Here is an 18,724-nt window from a genome sequence, read left to right as displayed (position 1 = left end):
TTAGATTCTGCGCTACCAAGGACTCTCTCAAGATTTGCCAATATGTCTTTTTCCCATTCCCAATCATCACAAAGATCTTCATTATCCCTTCCTTGTGACAGCAAATCTGCCTTTCCCTCTATCGCTTAAATTATTCTTAAAGTCAGCAATGAAAGGAGCTTTGAGCAGATCCAAGCCTCCAACTGGGATAAGAAGAAGCAATGTCTGTGTTTGGCTGTATTATTAGTGGTGCCTTTATGTACTTGACCTGTCATTTTGCTGGCGTGTGCCTACTGCCTCCATCCAGGCTATTTTTGACTAGTTTTACTCTGAAGTTTTACAGGTAACAGGCTGTGCTGTGATCAGAGGCCTGTGCTAAGTTACAAGTCCCTAGCTCCTTCCCCCTGTGATAATATTTTTCTTGCCAACATGGGAGCTACTTCTGTTTTATCTTCAGGTGAGAAACAAACACAGACATTTGTCTGTCTCCTGCTCCCTTATTCTTTCAGTCAGGGAATAAATGCCTTTTTGCAGGACAAGTTTAAAGACACATTGCTGCCTTGCTTGGCTGCTTTTAAAGTAGGTGCAGAGGAATCAATCAGTCACTGCCTTGACAGGACTGAGTTGGCTTCACCAGTCAATCAATTTCCCCCTCCTTCTCTTTCTGTATTCCTGACCTGCAGCAATTAGCACAAACAGGCCACAGCAGGGATGTAGGGTAGGAGAGAGTGTGTTTATTTGGTGGGCAATTGTCACAAAGCCTTGTTGTTTCCCCCAGGGTCCCTGGCAGTGTCAGTGGCTGACATGAGGGCGCCGGTGGTGGGCTCCTCTGGAGGTGTGTATGCTCTTGTCTCTGCTCACCTGGCCAATATTGTGATGGTGAGTACCAGAGTGACTGTCTGACCTCAGAGTGAGCCACATCTGGTGGCCCAAAGGGGCTGGAAGTAAGGCCTTACCCAGCTGTTGGTCATTCAGAGCTTGCCCCAGCTAAGAGTCTTGTCTCAGTTGTGTGGTTCTGGAATGGAAAAATTACCTTGAACTTGGTGACTTGGTACCCTGATGGCTGACAGTTTGCCAGGACAACCTAAAGATGTTGGTAATCCAAGATTTATCAGTGTTCTCCAGGCTATCAACTCTCCATGCAATAGCTGACAAATGTTTGAAAAGCAGACTGGCTCTGCAGAAGTGGCAGACCTGTTCCTGTCTGGATATGCTGTGTAATTTTACTAGGTATCTAAGGAAATTTAGCATTCAGTGCATTCATGTGCGGAATATTCTTTATCTCCATTTGTAAAACCCAGATTATAGCTGAACCCTGGGTGATCTAATGATGCATCTTTTTGCTATTTCACCTCATGAAATACTTTACAAAGGTGAGCAAATACCAGCATTGTCCTTCTTCTAAGGTTGGAAACAGGAGTTCATCTCCAGCCCTCAGCTAGGTGGTGGCAAAGGCCAGCACAGCTGCCTGGGGGACTCCTCAGCTGACACTGGGAAAAAAAGGCTTTGCTGATAGAAGATTAATGTGTGGTGGCATGTCTGTCCTGTACCAGCAATATCAGAGCAGAATAACCATAAAAATGAGGATAATGCTCCTCTCCTGGGTCTGAGTGGGAAGATAATGTGAGGTGCCTGCAGTAGAGACAGATCTGTTATATGGGTGCTGGAAGATGTGTGTGTGTGGTGGTGTTGGAGCCAAGCCTGAAAGAAAACCTTGTACTTGATGCTTGTCTGCAGTAAAGTCATCAGCTCCAGCTGTGACCCACAGTGGTGCTGCTCCAGACAGCTTTTTAACAGCTGGGAAGTGAGAGATATCCTGAGCAGAACTGGTCTGCTTCACCCTCTTCAAGATTTTCAGAGCATGAATGAGCTGAGGCTGCTGTCCAAATTAACAGCTGAGTGGCTAGCAGAGAGGGTGGGAGCAGAGGAGAGGGGATACCCCTACAGCACAGGGTTTCTGCTGGGGAATTGCATCCCTGCCTTCAGTTCTTTTCAGTGTAATTTGTGTTCCCTGCCACTGTGCCAAGGAAAGCAGGAAGGAGCTTCCTCTGTCTCTCAGGGTGGTAACACAGCCACAGGGATTTTTAACACCACAATTCACAGGGTTAGAGGGGGGCATTGGAGGAAATATTGGCCTGCTTTAGAGGAACAGGCTGTTCAGAGGCGTGTGGAGAGTCTTCAGCAGTTACCTTCCCTGACTTCTTAGAACATCACAAAGTGATCTGTCATTTCACTACTCATTGGCTTCTGCCAAATCTGTTTAGCAGTTGCTACCTTAGCATCTTTATTTCTCCATTATCCACTGCCTCTCTTCTCATCTGAAATTATTTTTGCTGCTTTTCCAGTTCTGGTGGAGGGATGTTTTTGCTTTCCTTCCCCCCCTTGTCTCTCTGTGCTCACTTGTTATCTAGATGAGATGCTCCTGCACGCTGAAAGGCGTGCTGGCTGTTTGTGGCACAGCTCAGTCTGGCACAGCTGGGGACAGCAGGGACTGTGGCAGGGAGGGTCTCTGGAATCTTCTGTTCCCTTGTGCCTCCTGGTAACCAAAGGAAATGGAAACATTCCTGCTTGGAAAAAGAAATATTATTGGAATTAAATACATAAAATAACCAACAGGGGGAAGCAATAAAGCATGTCACCCCAAGGAAAAGAGTGAGGGGAGGGATTCAAAGCAGCTACATGGGAATGAAAAGTGAAGGAGGCAGCACAGTATTAATCAGCATGAGCTCAGAGCTTTCTGACTGGGTTAGATCTCTCTGTGGAGAGAGAAAATCAGTTACTTGTTTTGTGGAGGTTGCATTTTTTGCCATCCCTAGTGTCATTAGAGATAGTCTGAAGAGTTTACAAGCATTCTTTTTATTTCCTCAGTGTGACAAATAGGCAGCTTTTCACAAGAAACCTGATTATCTTGGTATCTCAGTCTGCCTTCAACAGGCAAATTTTCATTTAGTCACATAATAGTAATAATAAAAAAATAATAATGTTGTCTAATAAACATGTTTCTCAAAACATGATTTCTTTTCCTGCTTTAAAATTATGCGCAAGTGGAAAAGGAGGCCTTTTAATATTTCTCTATGGTGACTGATTATCATTCAGAGATTTTTATTCCACTATATTGATTAATAACCAAGCCTGAAGACAGAGGAGACTAAATCCAGGTTTCCTTGATATGCTTTTATTGAAGTCTTTATTGTTTCTCTATGCTCTGCCAAAGATCTGAGCTGCAGAATTTCAGGGAGCCTGAGGCACAGAAAGTAGCATCGAGAAAACACAGCAGGGCTTGAATGCACTGAGAAGCTGCCTGACAAGTGACACATTTAAATGTAATACCCCTTCAGGTCTGTGTGCAGCATTACTTTGTTTTCCTTGTCTCTTTTCCAGAACTGGTCAGGAATGAAGTGCCAATTCAAGCTGCTGCGCATGGCTGTTGCCTTGATCTGTAGTAAGTACCATACAATGCTTGGCACACGAGCAGCCAGTCCTGTTTTGTTTGTCCTTGTCATAATACTTCATGCTGATTTAGAGGGTTTTGACTTTGCAGCAGTTTTGGTAGGAACTTGCAGCTGGACCTTCTGGCAGCAGAAATCACATTGCTCTCCACTGCAGATTTTGGCTTTCAACGCAAGCATTTGTAAACAAGGATTTGTCATTAGCCAGCATCTGTAGCTTGTGGTGTTTGTGAAGGAGCTTAAACATCTTCTCTTTGCAGTCTCAAACATGCAATGCTTTCATAATGACAATACTTGGGTTTCCTAGAGCATGTCCTGTCTGGGATGGCAGCAGCATTATACCCACATTGGTGAATTCTCTTGCAGCCCAACCCCCGGGGGGACACAGTAAGGGAAACTAAGCTGTGAGTTCATCACAGACAGCTGTCTTCAAATTCTAACTCTTTTTTGTTATGGTGTAAATTTCAGAAGGTGAATATTCCCCAACCTGTCTACACTCTCACAAACCCCAACCACTTTCCAGCCACTGGAGAGGCCTCATGTCTGTGTGCCACAACCCTGACATAGCCACAGCTTCTCTGTGCTCACCATACAAGGCAATTTGTCCCTCTCTGTCTCCTCAGGGATGCAGTGCTTCCCACAATATGGACTTAAGAAGGGATAAACCTAGACAATTAACTTATTTTTTATTCTTTGTTCTAGTGAGCTTTGAATTTGGAAGAGCCGTGTGGCTGCGATTCCACCCCTCCGCTTACCCCCCATGCCCCCACCCCAGCTTCATGGCTCACCTGGGAGGGGTGATGGTTGGAATCACCCTTGGTGTTATCATCCTGAGGAACTATGAGCAGAGACTCCAAGATCAGACTTTATGGTGGATCTTCCTTTCTATTTACGTCATTTTTGTCTTGTTTGCCATCTTCTGGAATATTTTTGCCTACAGTCTGTTGGATCTAAAGCTACCTCCCCCTCCTTGAAAACACGGGACAGCAAACTGGAGAGCAGAAGTCATCTGTCAGCTGTGTTAAATGAATGAAGATGGAGGATCTATTTTTGTATTTAACTTGGGAGGATGATTCTTCTGAACACACAAGTGTGCTGGAGGAGGTGCTTAAAGATCTCATGAAAGAATGGGCTGATCAGTTTGTTCACAAATCCAGCAGTTTCTGTAACTCTGGCTGGCCATGCCCTGCAGTTTCTGCCCTGCACCTGGGCACTGACTGCTTGGGTTGTTATCACACATCAATATTTTCTATGAAATATTTGTATTTTCCAGATCAGTGCTGGAATTATGGCCAATTGTTCAGTGAATTTCCTCTGTGTTGCTGAACACTAAAAGGGAAAAAGAGCAGACATTTACTGATTAGAGATTCAAATGGTACTTACAAGGCAGCTTGAGTCTGGTTTCTTTGGACACGTCTGACTGTTCAGCCATACCAGTGCCACTGTCTAATTACTTGAATGGTTCCTAAGGTATTTTAGCCTCTGCTGAAACTTGTCTTGCACAACTTTCAAAGGAATCGGCAGAACTTGATTACACAAAGTGATGGAGACTGGTCTTCAACCACAGGTCAAACGAAGTTGCACTATAAACATTGTGAATCTTAGAGTGTTGTGGATACCCAGCCAGAAGTGACTTTTCCTGTGCATGTTTCATTTGATTTTAATTAATTATTCCCCCTTCCCCAGCCTGCTGTGGCTAGAGGGTGTGGCTGGATTGTTGTAGGGGCTTTTTGTTTGTTTTTTGGGGGTTTGTTTGGTTTTTTTTTTTGAGGGATGAAGAAAAGGAGGGCAAATGTTAATTTGTGGTTTTATCAGATGACAATCAGGTGCTGTTTTCTTCTCATTTTTTTTCTGACCACACTGACCTAACACCTGGCCTGCAGTGAGCTCCTAGCAAGGATCTCAACTCTTCCAGCAGGTTCTTCCTGGGAAAATGGGACCATGATCACCTCCAGCAGTCCAGGGTGGGAACTATCCAGTCTTTACAGCCATACAATCCATTTGGGGCCAAGTCCACTGAAGGCAGTGGAGTTAAATCAGTTTGTACGTAGCACTGGTTTCCCAATGAAGTGGAGAGGGTGTTATCTGCTACAGTGATCATTGTGAAATTAATAAAACTGGTTTTAATATGACTTCTAAAATTTTGAGGATGCCTCTTCCTGAGGCAATGGATGTTCAGGAGCCCCAGACAACAGTTAGTTGCAGTGATGCCTTTTTCTTTAATGTTGGTCAAGCCCAGTTGAGGCAATCTGTAGGTGGGCTGTGACACAGTTCACACAATTGCCTGCACAGACCTAGGGACCACATGGGGACATCTGCAGCACAAGCAGATCTTATAGGTACACTTCTCTGTAAGGTGCTTATTTTGCTTGTCACTTTAGAGAGCTGCCAAATTACAGTCCAGGAGTGTGGGTGCCCTCCTTTTCTCTGTCCTTTACCCACCTATTCAATGGTCTGGACAAAGTAGCCATAATAGTCTCTCCAGACAAGCTCCACTCTTCCTTTTTTCTGTTTCCTGCTGGTGCCCAGGCACAGCCACCAGAGTGTTTCACATCCCATGGGCACCATAGCAGTGGTGTTTGCTCTGTAGAAAAATGTCTCTGTGTTGTGGGCTTTATTCTCTCAGCTGTGCTATCCATGCTGTCAGATGATACCACAAGCTAGTAGGAGCCTGTCCTTCTAGAGGGGACATCCACAAGTGCTTATCAGTTGCCCCCTTCTTTGCCTCTTATCGAAAAATAACTCTGGGTTGAGGGGTGAAGTCTTCTCCTACCAGATGCATGCATAAAACTTCTGTTGCCTCAGAAGGAGGGGTGAGAAAATAAGTGTTTCTGCAGATTGAAATAAGCCTTACCTGCAAAAGAAACAATTTTTGGCACCTTTGTGTGCAGAAATGGGATTTCTGAGGGCGATTGCACTTTTGTTGTTCTGCATGGCCAGCACATTGCTCATGGGCCCTCACTGAGGACCAAGAGGACAGGATAAGGGCCAGAGCTCTGATAATTTTGGAGAAGGGATTGGTTCCCTGAACCATTTTACCTCTGCAGTTTGGGTCCAGATCCCAGCAGTCCCCAGAGTTCCCATGGATTGCTGCAGGTGCAGGCCCGGTGAGTGTCATAGCTGTGGATCCCCTGGGAGCAGCAGGCAGGAAGGAGAGTGGGAGCTAGGAGAGTTCTGACATGGTTATCAAGTAAGGAGGACATTCCTTCCCTCACCTATTGATAAGCCTTTCTCATTACAGATGCCTTGAAAATAGAGGTGACCAGGAATGGGAGTTCTCCTGAAATCTTAGGAAAGCTTTTAAAATTTTGGTAGAAAATTTCAATTGCAAAAAAACCCAGATTATTTTGCCTATAATTTACCAGAGTGCAATGTGCACCAATTGACTTTTATTTTTGGTTTCTCAGCTGAGAGCTACTTACTGCCCATGAGTTTCTTACCAGTAAAGGCTTCAATGCCTTTCCTGCTGCCAGTGTGTGCTCTGAGGTGAAGCAGCAAGATAAAAGCTCAAGAGCCACCAGTTTCCTGATCAGCTTGATCATGGCCAAAATGTCTTTACCCAGCTCAGGAGTGGGAGGGAGCTGAACACAGTAATGCAGACAGCCTTCCTTGATCCTTTTTCCGTAGATGAGTGTAGTTTATGTGAACTGGTTGAAAACAGCTCTGAATTTGATCTTATGACTTGTTCTTTTAAACTGTTGTTCATCTTTCTGACTTCATTCTGTGTCCCTGTACCCTGCCTGAGCAAGTCTACAAACAACCCTGGGGATCAGAAAGGCCAGATTTAAGGCAGTGTTAGATTTATGGTAGGTGAAGGAATGAAACCCTTTTACATTCCTGTTCATCAGAGCTGAAATCTCCTCCCATACATGGAGCACTTTGTGCACAGAGTCTGTTGTCTGCTAAGAATCAATCAATCAGCCCATGGAGCCAGAAGCAGCACAAGGTGCTTAAACTTTTTAATTATTTTTTTAATCATTAAAATTACAGTGTGAAAACTTGCTGTGTTTTTACAGAGTATCATAAATTCCAGTTATGTTCTTTTCTAACACACCCAGGAGTGCCACAGTGCTGCAGCACCGCAGAGCTAACAGCAGGCTAACCAGGCTTTTCTGTTACCTCCAGATGTCCTTGAAGTTGCTGGCTCATGTTGGAGATGTAATATTCTCCATCCTGCTCATTTGTGGTTCCAACCTGTCACAGTCAGCATGTTCCTGAAGAAGCATCCACTGAGGGACTGATTTCAGTGATGTGTTGTGGTTTTATTTCAGCTACTGCCAGGATTTTCCATCAGTCAAATAAAACATGAATCTATTGAAACTTATGCCTGTGCAGTGCTGGAGCAGAAGGCAAGGACTGTCACCAATGTACAGCTTTGAACAGAGCACCTCGGAGCAAGTTATTTTACGCTGTGTCCTTGAGCGAGGACACAACACCTGGGGGAGAAAAGCAGAAAAGCAGCCTTTGGCGTGGTGGATTTCCCGTGCGGTGAGTTCATTGCAGCAGAGCTCCGTGAGGATGAGGATGAGGATGAGGAGCAGGGCGGCAGGCGGAGCTGCCGGGGACACCTGCCGGCGGCGGGCAGCAGCACCGGCGCACCGGCCGGACAAGGGAAGGAGCAGGAAAGAGGAGAAGCAGGCAGATCAAAGTCCACGGAGACTGCAAATGGCACCTTTTATTCCTAGACAGGTAAAGAGTAGTGTTACGCTAGTTATTACACGGTAATAACACAGGCATGAGGAGGGAGAGAGTTGTCATGCAGTGGTGGGAGAGGAGGTTTCCAAAAACAATCTGAGAGTGAGGTGTAGCAGTCATAAAAATGCTGATTAATTTACTTTTGCTGAGTTTTTAAGACAACATGTTGTGTCACTGTTTTCCTGTCAGTTGATGAGGAATCTTAGCACTTACGTGGCATATTGTGCTTTTTCACTACTTGCTCCTTTGGCAGTGGGAAGTATGTTATCAACAGGGAAGGGGGAAGCTAGTGAAATTGTTACTAGAAATAAAGCTCAGGGATTCTGTATCCCAATACTTGCTGTTTCTGATGGATTATACTGCCCATGTGTTTTAGACCAGACTGGGCCCTTTCAGTTTGAACTGTGCTATGGAGGATGGAATCTGACATGTTCAGAGCTGGTGCTGACATGACAGCTGACCTCACAAGGCAACTGCTGTTCGCTGCCAATATTTAATCTCACAAGATGGTGGGTAGGACTTTCACACATCCTTCAGTGAGTAAAGAGCTCAAAGTCTGTTCACAAAGATTCAAGCTCAGCCCAGTTGCTTTGGAACACCCATCCACTGGCTTTGCCCAAAGTGGACCTGGAGAATGGGGACATGGCAGTTCAGCACCAGCCGCCTCTGAGGGCAGGCTGAGACTAGAGAGCCCAGGCCAGCACCTCTGAATATTGCTGCTCCCCTGCTCCCCTTACAGTGCTGGCTGCTCTGCAGTGCTTTGTGTGGTAGAACTCAAGATTCCTTCTCTAATCACTGATGCCAAGAGTTGGTTATAAAGAAGTGCAGTGTATTTTGCAGTTCCATGTAAAAGAATCACACCTAAGACAGAAACCAAGCTTATTTAAAGGCAAATGTATTTTAATGTCACCATTAATCATTGGCTTTTAATTGGAAAAAGCTTTCTAATATGCCAGTAGGACTACAGAAAATTTACATTTCAGGGTACTTTACAGCACAAAGCACAAAATATTCCCTATGATTTAAGTAGCTAAAGTACCTTATTTTCAGCGAGCTTGATAGACACGTTGTCACTGACTCTCTCCTGACTCCCACAGTGTCTGTTCAGTTTGCAAATAAAGCCAGATTTATGCAGCTTTTTTTTTGCTTACACTACTAATGCTAAGAACACATCCAAGTGTTAAACACAAAGCACTAAACGACATAATTTTCTGCCTTAAAATACTGAACAAATGGTACTTTCCCTGTGAAGGGCTAGTAAAACAAAATGATATTTGCAAGGTAAGATGCTAATGTATGTTTCCAAATATTTTTGTATTGTGTACATTCTGTATATTTTTGTTGTGACAATATTATTTGAGCGCAGAATCCATTAAATTTTTTTTGTGGTTTTCTTTGTTTTCTGGGGTTTTTTTGTTGTTGTTGTTTTTTTTTTTTAAATAAAATTGAGCTGTTCTTTATCACATACCAAAAAACCAACCAAGAAGAACTTTCAAGGACAATTTTGTAAGTTTGTCTACAGTTAACATGGTTTTTAACAAAAGAGCCCTTGGTTTGGAGCTCTGACGTGTAATCTTCTAATAATGACATTGGTAACTCATTTTTATGTCTGTCTAACAGATGAAGGGGAGAATGAACTGCAGCTTCATTTCTCCACAAGGTCTAATGAGAATGTAGAACTGGCTTGGGATTTGTAGGGAAATCAGGTGTTGTCCCACCTTTTGGAAGCTGTCCCTTCATTGCAGCTTCCTCAGAAGTGCAGGGAAGTTGATGACATTTGAGTAAATTTTTTTTACATTTGAGTTTTTTTGGTTTTTTTTTACTGGGGAGGAGGGTTGTGCTCTTTTAACATCAGGCTCTACTGAATGTTTTCAAATCTGACAGCCAACACTGTCTTGAATCAAGAGTGGAAACAACATAATCCAGAAAAAAGTAAACCCCCAGCAAAAGTAAACCCCCAACTGATTAAAATAAAAATCCTTCTACCAGTGTGGAAGGCAGAAGCTTATTTTGAAAAATAAGTTGTGTTTTTGTTGGGAAACACTAGGTTAAAGTGTAATTTATAGGAATGAAGATGTATGTAGGAGCAGTTCTTGGCAGATGTGCTACTCCTAAGGGAGGCAGATCACTGCTACCATGTGTGGAACTCAGCTCTTGCTGTCAGTTCTCTGCACTGAACTGAACTTTCTGAGACACTCAAATCACTCTATTCATTAGCTGAGGACTTTCACCATGAAGGTAAGGTGGGTTTTGCCAGCACCATATATTTTCGTGCTACCTGTTCTTCACATCCAACGTATTTTTTTAAGCACTGAGCTCTTTCTTGTGTCCTGATCATCCAAAAAGCTTCTTTAGAAATGTATAGGAGCAACAAAAGGTGACATGTTTTATTGAGTGCTGCTGCTGTACTTACTCATGAAGGAAAACACTTGTTTCTTCTCAGCGCTCCTGCAAATGACTGAATGAGGTTTGTTATCTTCCACACTACTTTTCTTCTCCAATACATTATATGCCACCTTGGCTATTAATGCCACACTTGCAGCTCCTCTGCATTGAGGCATAAAGGGTTTTCAACAGGAGACATCAAGGACCACACTCATTGACAATTTACAGGCACACTCTTGAGGATTTCAACGTGTTTTATTGTCAGCCTTATTATAGGTTCAACATGGTGGTGTCACAGGAAAGCAGCAAGTCCTGCCCTCACAGTACAGAGCAGCAGCACAAGTGACACTGAACCATGTTAGTTACAGGCACCCTCTGCTGCAAAGGGAACCAACAGGGAATTCTGCTTGTATCAGGTTTGCAGAAATTGCTCTTTATGAGGTTACTGAGCGACTTCATGAGTTTTATTCCAGCTGTAACCAAAGATTTCCTTCAGGTATTCTGCTGCCTATGTGTCCTGTGATGTGGGTATGAATCCATTGCTGATACAGTGAAATGTTTTAAAGTCTGAGTAATTAATTTGGGAAGTTCATTTACTTCAAATTCTGAAAAAGTCTTACTATTAATGTGGAAACTTTTTAGTTTCCTCATGACTGAAAAACAGAGGATTACTTACAGTTACACAAAACTGTAATACAAGAACATACAAAGATCTTGATCACATCTCAGGCTAAGGAAGAAGGGGATACATCAAATAGCCTGGGAGTTTCAGATACCTGTTGTGTGTGTGTATGCACACATACAGGCACATACAAACTGATCACTGCGATGGCTCAGTCTTAAGGCAGCTCTGTTTCATACAATTACCAACTTGTTTATCCAGTGGCAGCAGAACAAATCAGCAGTTTGAAAGCAGAAACCAGACATGGACTTGGTACCTAGGTTCTCTTATCTAAACTAAAATGATTAATTCATTATCTAGATCTATCCAGATGTTTGTACTTCTTTATTAAAACAAAGCAGCCAGATCTAAATTATTTTAAAGATATTTAAAATATTTAGAACAGCCACATGCTTGCCAGGTAAGGGATTTGGGTTTGGTTTTGCAATGACTATAAAAATCAAATGTCATGATTTCCTCAGAACAGGATCAAGTCAGTTGGAGTATCTGAAAACTCTGCAGGAGTTTGTATTATCTGATATTTACACATTAAAAAAGCTCATAGTGCTTTGTCTAAAATCAAGGAAAGGTGAAACTGCAGCTAAGGTTTGACTTGGGCAATACTTTGAAATATAAATTAAAAATCCAGCAATAGCTGCACTGCACAGAAGAATTTGATGATTTATACATAAGATAATTTTAAGCCACTGATGTTTCTCTCATGAATTCCTCCAGGACGGTCACTACATTTCTGGCTTCTGGCATTTCTGCATGTTCTACTTTCACAATCTTCAGCAGGATGTCTCCACTGCCACAGTTCTTTAGGAACAGGTAGCACTTGAACAGGGCGTAGTGGTTCATTTCAGCCTGGCGGATAAACCTCTTCAGGTTGTTAATGTCCTGGATAGCCTGGGCAAAGAGTAACAGAGCATTTTCTTATCCTTCTACATGGAATGAAAACACACTGTTGCAGAAAATAAAGGATAAATAGCAGGAGAAGCAAAAGCATTTCCAACAGAAATTTTGTATTACTACTTAAGAGTAATATAAGAATTGAATATTGTCTTGGATGCATATTACAGCTTTCACTGTAATGATGGAAAATGTGTGGACACAATGTGATGTGACCAACTTGTAGCGTGAATTCTATTATGGCAACTCACCTAAGAAGTGTTAGCTACTGAACCCCTGTTACCAGTTACATGAGATTGTATGTGCAAGTCTCAAATTAACAGTATTTGAAGAAAACAAACAACAGCAACAAAGAAGGTGGGTCTTACTTTAAATTTGAGAAAACACCTTTGGGGCATTCACTGAAGAAACTCTGACACTACTTCACAGCTGTTCTTGTCAACTACAGTAAGCCAGCCCTCAATTAAGCTTCAGAGTTAGTCAGTTAATGGACATACGGACATCGTAACAACCTAAAAATTTTATTCACTGCAAAATAATATTTTGCATATAGTATTTGCTTCTTCAGTAACCCAGATATCTTCAAGTCTTTAACATAAATGAACAGGTACCTTCAATTTAAAGTTTTCCAAAATCTGCCGGAAGAGAAATGGATTTCCACCTTCAGCACCATTCACAAAAGCTTGCATCCAGTCCTCACAGAATCTGTTGCTTCCTGTTAAATGTTCAAGAACACAGAGAAGGGATGAGAAAAAGCAATGAGCTCAACATAAATACACAGCTGCATTCACCTGGTTTAATCACTCTCACATAACAAGTGATAGCAATATACCTGGGCCAGGAAATGAGTCTTAAGGAAAAACAATACACATGAAAAAGAAGAGCAAACACAGCTACAGTGATTACACAAGACTGTGTTCTGATTGTTGAATCCCTTTTCCCAACATTTGTCAAAACCACAACAGGAAAAAAAAGTTCTGCAGATCCCCTGAATTGTACAAGTCATACTTTCATGGTCCATAAACTAAATGTACTGTGGATTTTACTACCAAGCATTTTCAACCCACAGTTCCAGTGTGTCTGGTGTAACCAACTACTCTGCTACCTCATAGGAAAATAGAACCTAAAGTTTCTGGGCAGATTCCTATGATCTGAATATCCTCTAACTGCCTCTAATGTCCCAGCTCTCAGCAGCTGATGGATCCAAGGGAAGTGTTCCCTGCTGTAATCTCACCTGCATTATGCAGCTGGGGCTGAGGGCCACTACAGTCTATAACCATGGACTTGTGCTGTTCCTCTGTCATGGCGATGCACAGCGAGGTCATTGTGCCCTCCTGGACAAGTCCCTGGAGGCTGGCAGCTGCCAGGAACCTGACACAGAAAGCTCTTGTCAGCTGCTTGCTCCTTTACAGCTCCTGCACACTAAGGCGACGGTCAGACACAGCAGCCAAGTTACTCAACTTGGGCTCTAAGTATCTTTACCTGCTGATGTCCTTTTCTGTTCTTTCATCTGCATTTTTGACTTCTACAGGAGTGTAACTCAGAGCCTTAAACAAAAAAAGAAACAAAAAGAAAAAAAGGAAAAAGCTGGATGCAACTTCAGTACTACTTTTGTAGCTATATTGCAGTTATGAGCAATTAATACAAAATGTGGTACTTTAAAAATTGTTCTTGTCAAGGCAGTACTCTGTATTATTGCCATTGCACCTGATTCTGCACTCAGAAGAAATTCAGCAGTTATACTCTGTTAGCTATTCCATCCAGAACCTCCTCCAGCTCAGGGACTAGAGCTAGGATTAGTCTCTTTTCTCTTTCCAGTGAACTACAAAAGACATGTACACCATATAACACCCCTTTTCATTCAGACAATTATGGCATGGACAGACTGCTCATGCTATTTCTGATTTTCTTATGCCAATTTCAGTGTGGACACCATTAGGTAATTTTTTTTAAGCAACAGAAGAAATTGTTACATGCTTCTCTAGCAATAAGCAGGGGAAAAGTACTTGCTCTGAATTTAAAAAACAAAACAAAAAACAAAACAAACCAACAACAACAACAAAAAACAAACCAACAACAAAAAAAATGAAGGTTTTGTCATTTCCTCCTGCTGGGAAAGCAAATGAACCATGCTGGAGTCACTGAGATGCCTTCTGGAGGTATTTTAGCTACCCAGTTTTAGTACACTTACAGCATGTAGCAGAGAGGCAAGTTTGTCCTGGAAGAGCTGCACAACCCTCTGGATAGGGCAGATGGCATCCTCAAACCAGCTCCTCAGGTAAGGGCTAACACAGGCATCTAAGTTTTTTTGCTGTAACACATTGAAACATTAAAACTTTAACTAAAAACCAGATTCCTACATCAATAGAAGCCTATTAATAATCTACTCAATGCAGGATAATTGGATGTTAGAACCTTGTTAATCTCAAACCACAGTGAACTAAATAATGAGTTTGAGATTTAAAGCCTCACTTTATCAGCAATGAAAGGCTTTGCATTTTAAGAAACAGCCAGAACTATAATATGATGGTGTATATTGAGTGAAGACCATGCAACAGCAGATGGGATTACAAAGAGACTTAAAATCCAGAACTTCCACTAGAAAAATGTGACAAAAAACTCACAAATGTCCTTTCATAACATTCAGAACTGGTAAGAATTGAGGTGGACATTGATAAAGTTCCTTTACTGGTTACTCTTCTCTCCAAATTTAACTGTGGCTGCTGAGGACTTTTCATGTGTGGAGACGCAAGGTTTGACTCCATGTTTCAGAAGATTGGTTTATTATATTATGATATATATTATATTAAAACGCTACATTAAAACTATACTAAAAGAATAGAGAGAAAAGATCAACAGAAGGCTTGAAAGAACAAGAACAGAATGCATAACAAAATCCTGTGACTGCTCACAGCCTTGGCACAGGTGGCTGTGATTGGTCATCAACTGGAAACAATCCACATGGACCAATGGAAGATGCACCTGTTGCATTCCACAGCAGCAGATAGTTATTGTTTACATTTCTTTCCTGAGGCTCCTCAGGAGAAAAATGTTGGCAAAAGGATTTTTGCTTTAAGAGATTTATGACTGACACAAAAAGGTCCCCCTTCTTTTTTTCTTTTGACGTGTGTGGCTGATAGCACCTTAGACATTCATTGAACTACGGTGAGTCAAGCATCTCTCCCTGTGTTTCATACTGGTACTTGAAACACCTATTTTGTCCCTACAGATTAGATCTTCCAGATGGTTTTAGCAGTTAACCTGCATAAATACTAATTTTCACCACTTAAAAAAAAAAAGTTAGGCTTTACCTCCAAATCAAGGTTTATCTTCAGATTTTGAATGTATTTGTCCAGCTCAAGTCTGAAAGTATCTTCTTAAGGAAAATAAGATGCATCAGTTAAGACCTGTACTTTTTCCTTTCAGTATATGGCTGTTACTGACTTTTTCAGTTACTGAAAGGTGTGCACAAATAAGCTGATTTCAAGTAGGAACAGACAGAATGACAAGATAATTTTTACATGGTCTCCCTCTCCATACAGGTAAAGAAAGTTCAAGGTAAGGATATAGTTCCAGACCTTTCTCTGAGCCACCTAAGAAACAAACCACATATTCTGGAGCATTGATGTCTGATTCCAATGTTGCCATTTCCAGAAGACTTTCTTGTTGGAAACGACAGTAGTAACACCCAACTTTACCTTCTGGTATGCTATGAGAAAAAAAAAAAAAAAAAAATTACTTTCCTCCAGATACATCACAATAAATGATGTCTGCAAAAAGCAGACATACATGATCTCTGAGGTAATTTTAACTGGTAGCACTGGTGGCTCCTATGGCCATGGTAGGTACAGCTCTTAGACATTCTCTTTTTTCTTTTGTGTGATCAGAGTTGTTTAAAAGGAAATAATCACAAATATCTGTAGTATTTTTTAAGTATTCAAACAGCAAATTATTTAAAACAATATTTTTCTCAAAGTTACCTAAAAAAGGAAAGTGCCATTGTGTAATGCTGTTATTAAAGCAAGAACAGACTGGGAACATGGAATCAGGATTAAACCTAAGCGCAGCAGCAGGCAGGCAAGATGTGCCAATGTTCCTTACAGCTCTCATTCACCAATAATTTCAAAACTTTACCTCAGCCCCACTGATGCTACATTCCCCATTCCTTCAAACAGCGCTCCTTTAGTAAGACGCTTAGCGATGAAACTGCGCAACTCCGTCTCCGCTTCAGCTGGTAAGTTGGTGTCCAGCAAGGAGAGGCTTTAAAAACCAGATGAAATCATTACCAAAAGGCAAATGTTATTGTTTTGTGTCTCTCAGCATATGCAGAACCTGCCTCTAGCAGGGGGCTCCCTGTGATTTCTCTCTGCTGACAACTAAGGCAGCTCTGTGACTTTTGGCCCATCATGAGCAGTCAGTGGTTTGCTCACTGACCAGGAGTCTGGAGATGTGGTGTCAGCTCATGCTGACCTTCCCAGCAGCTACAGACAAGACACTGTCCCCTTTGTTCCTACGTTTTCCCAACTGTAATACAGAGTTTATGGAATGATATCCATTGAAAATTAATAAATTCTTGTTGTATGTTACCTATAGGAAAAACTAAGTCCATACAGCAATATCAAGTACTAGTAGCACAAAAAAAAAGTTCAAACTCAAGGATGATAGTTACTGTTTAATACATTACTTGAGCTCTGTATGTGTGTCCATTCCCTAGGTATTCCAGAATAAGTGCCATGGGGGATTCCATAATGCTTTCACAGGGAGGTTGTGTTTTGAAAGGACTGCAGAGGACCTAACAAGTGATCTGACAGCAATACAGCAAAGACTTCAAATCGGGGTATTCCCGTGATTGCGCTGCTCTGCAGCTCGCTTTACCTGAAGTCTTCGGTGGAGGGAGTGTGCGGCACGGCGCCGGCGGCACTGCCATCCCCGCCGGCGGCTCCCTGCTGCGCGGACCTGGAACCCAAGAGATTCCCGGGAGTGAGTTTACAGCCGTGACACGCAACAGGGAACAGCGGCTGCAGCAGGGAAAAGGCACGGCCCGAGGGCGAATAAAAGCAGGAGCAGGGAATCCGTGCATTATGGGAGGGACAGAATCTCACTGGGGAGAAAGAGAGGGGGGAAAAAAATAAAGGGAATTCAGGGAGCTGGGAATGGCCAAGGCCTGGGCACGGCCTCCCCGCGGGGGAACCCGGCGCCTCACCTGCGGTAGCCGTAGAGGCCGTGGTAGGTGCAGCCGTGCCGCTCCGGCCGCCGCTCCTCGCCCGCGCCGCCGCCCTCCTCGCTGCTCTCCAGCTCCCGCTCATCGCCGTCCGGCAGCGCCGGCAGCATCGCGGCCCCGGCCCCGCCTGTGCCGCGGGGAGCACCGGGCCGCGCTGCGCCCCGCCCCGCCCCGCCGGGAGTGCCGAGAGCCCGCCCCGGGCCCGGCGCTGGGAGGAGCCTTCGGAGCGCACGGGCCGCGTCCTCACCCCACCGAGGGCGGTACCGAGGAAACGGCTCCGGCTGCTGCAGCTCCTCCGTTTGTAATGCACAGAAAAATGCAATACAGGCACCGCAGTGCCTCTGTCAGTACAAGTAATCCTTCAAAACCGGTCACTGACTTAACGGCAGGACCTGCTCAAATCACATTTTGAATTATAGAATGGTTTGGATTGGAAGGGGATTTGGCAGGATTAGCCATGCTGTCTGCTTTTAAAAAGTTCTGCTTCTGAAATACTTTTCCCGTGTTAAAACAGCACATTTGTTAACTTGGCCTTGTGGCTACCGGGTAGTTACAGAATCACTATCACAGAATCGTTGGGGTTGGAAGGGACCTCTGGAGATCATCCACTCCAACTCCCCTGCCAAGGCAGGGTTACCTGGAGCAGGTGACACGGGAACACATCCAGGTGGGTTTGGAATGTCTCCAGGGAGGGAGACTCCACAATCTCCTTTTGCAGACAAGCCTCGTAGGGAGCAGTTGTGACCCCCAGCTGCAGCAGGGCCACTGCCAAGGGTTGGACGTGGCTGACGGCTGGACTTGATGGTCTTACAGGTCATTTCCAGCCTCAGTGATTCTGTGACTCTCTTCTAAGCACCTGGTGGGCCTGTGGTGAGCTGGAGAGCCATGGGGGTAACACAGACACCCACCCTGATGGACTGTCACTGTAACAGCAGGACAGCCCCTGTACAGGTACAGGTAACTGATAGCTGAACACATTTAAGTCAGTTTTATTGTGTTCTCACACCCAGCAACACTGGCACAGCCAGCACCAGAACACTGCACAGAGCAGCCAGCTTCTTGCCCAGTAACATTTAGTGGGGAAAACACAGTTTCTCTGTGACATTAAACACGAAGACAAGCAACAGTTTAGATTAGGAGAAAACTCGTTGCTCTGAGAGTGCTTGAGGCCCCGGAACAGGTTGTCCAGAGAAGTTGTGGTGCCCCATCCCTGGAAGTGTTCAAGGTCAGGCTGGACAAGTCTTCGACCAGCCTGGTCTAGTGGAAGGTGTCCCTGCCCATGGCAGAGGAGTGGAACGAGATGGGCTTTAAGGCCCCTCCCAGCCCAAACCACTCCGTGACTGTTTCTGTGACAGGCTCAGGTGCCTCAGACACAGCACTTACAGCCCCGACTGGGCAAAATGGCGGCGGCGCCGTGAGGCG

The 18,724-nt window shown here is 43.6% G+C and overlaps 2 protein-coding genes across 3 annotated transcripts in view; one reads left to right on the top strand and one right to left on the bottom strand.

The window, feature by feature from the left end:
* RHBDL3 (rhomboid like 3) overlaps positions 1-4,402 on the top strand; it is a 55,845-nt gene extending 51,443 nt beyond the window's left edge. For both annotated transcript variants that reach the window (XM_041485798.1, XM_041485797.1), the window contains 3 exons: positions 758-858; positions 3,361-3,421; positions 4,131-4,402. In XM_041485798.1, coding sequence (XP_041341732.1) covers positions 758-858; positions 3,361-3,421; positions 4,131-4,402 — 434 coding nt within the window. The remainder of the gene's footprint in view (positions 1-757; positions 859-3,360; positions 3,422-4,130) is intronic.
* A 6,342-nt stretch (positions 4,403-10,744) lies between these two features.
* On the bottom strand, positions 10,745-17,483 carry CUNH17orf75 (chromosome unknown C17orf75 homolog). The gene is made up of 10 exons (XM_041485831.1): positions 17,285-17,483; positions 16,957-17,037; positions 16,216-16,341; positions 15,650-15,790; positions 15,393-15,450; positions 14,273-14,392; positions 13,564-13,628; positions 13,316-13,452; positions 12,693-12,796; positions 10,745-12,078 (listed from the first exon to the last, which is right to left on the bottom strand). Exons 1-10 carry the CDS (start codon positions 17,410-17,412, stop codon positions 11,869-11,871), a joined length of 1,170 nt encoding a protein of 389 aa, XP_041341765.1. The 5' UTR covers positions 17,413-17,483; the 3' UTR covers positions 10,745-11,868.
* Between the last annotated feature and the right edge of the window lie 1,241 nt (positions 17,484-18,724).

This window comes from Pyrgilauda ruficollis, unplaced genomic scaffold (assembly GCF_017590135.1).
Source record: "Pyrgilauda ruficollis isolate IOZ18807 unplaced genomic scaffold, ASM1759013v1 scaffold72, whole genome shotgun sequence".
NCBI lineage: Eukaryota > Metazoa > Chordata > Aves > Passeriformes > Passeridae > Pyrgilauda > Pyrgilauda ruficollis.
Note: the sequence above shows the minus strand (reverse complement) of the source record. Positions and strands in the feature narration are given on the sequence as shown.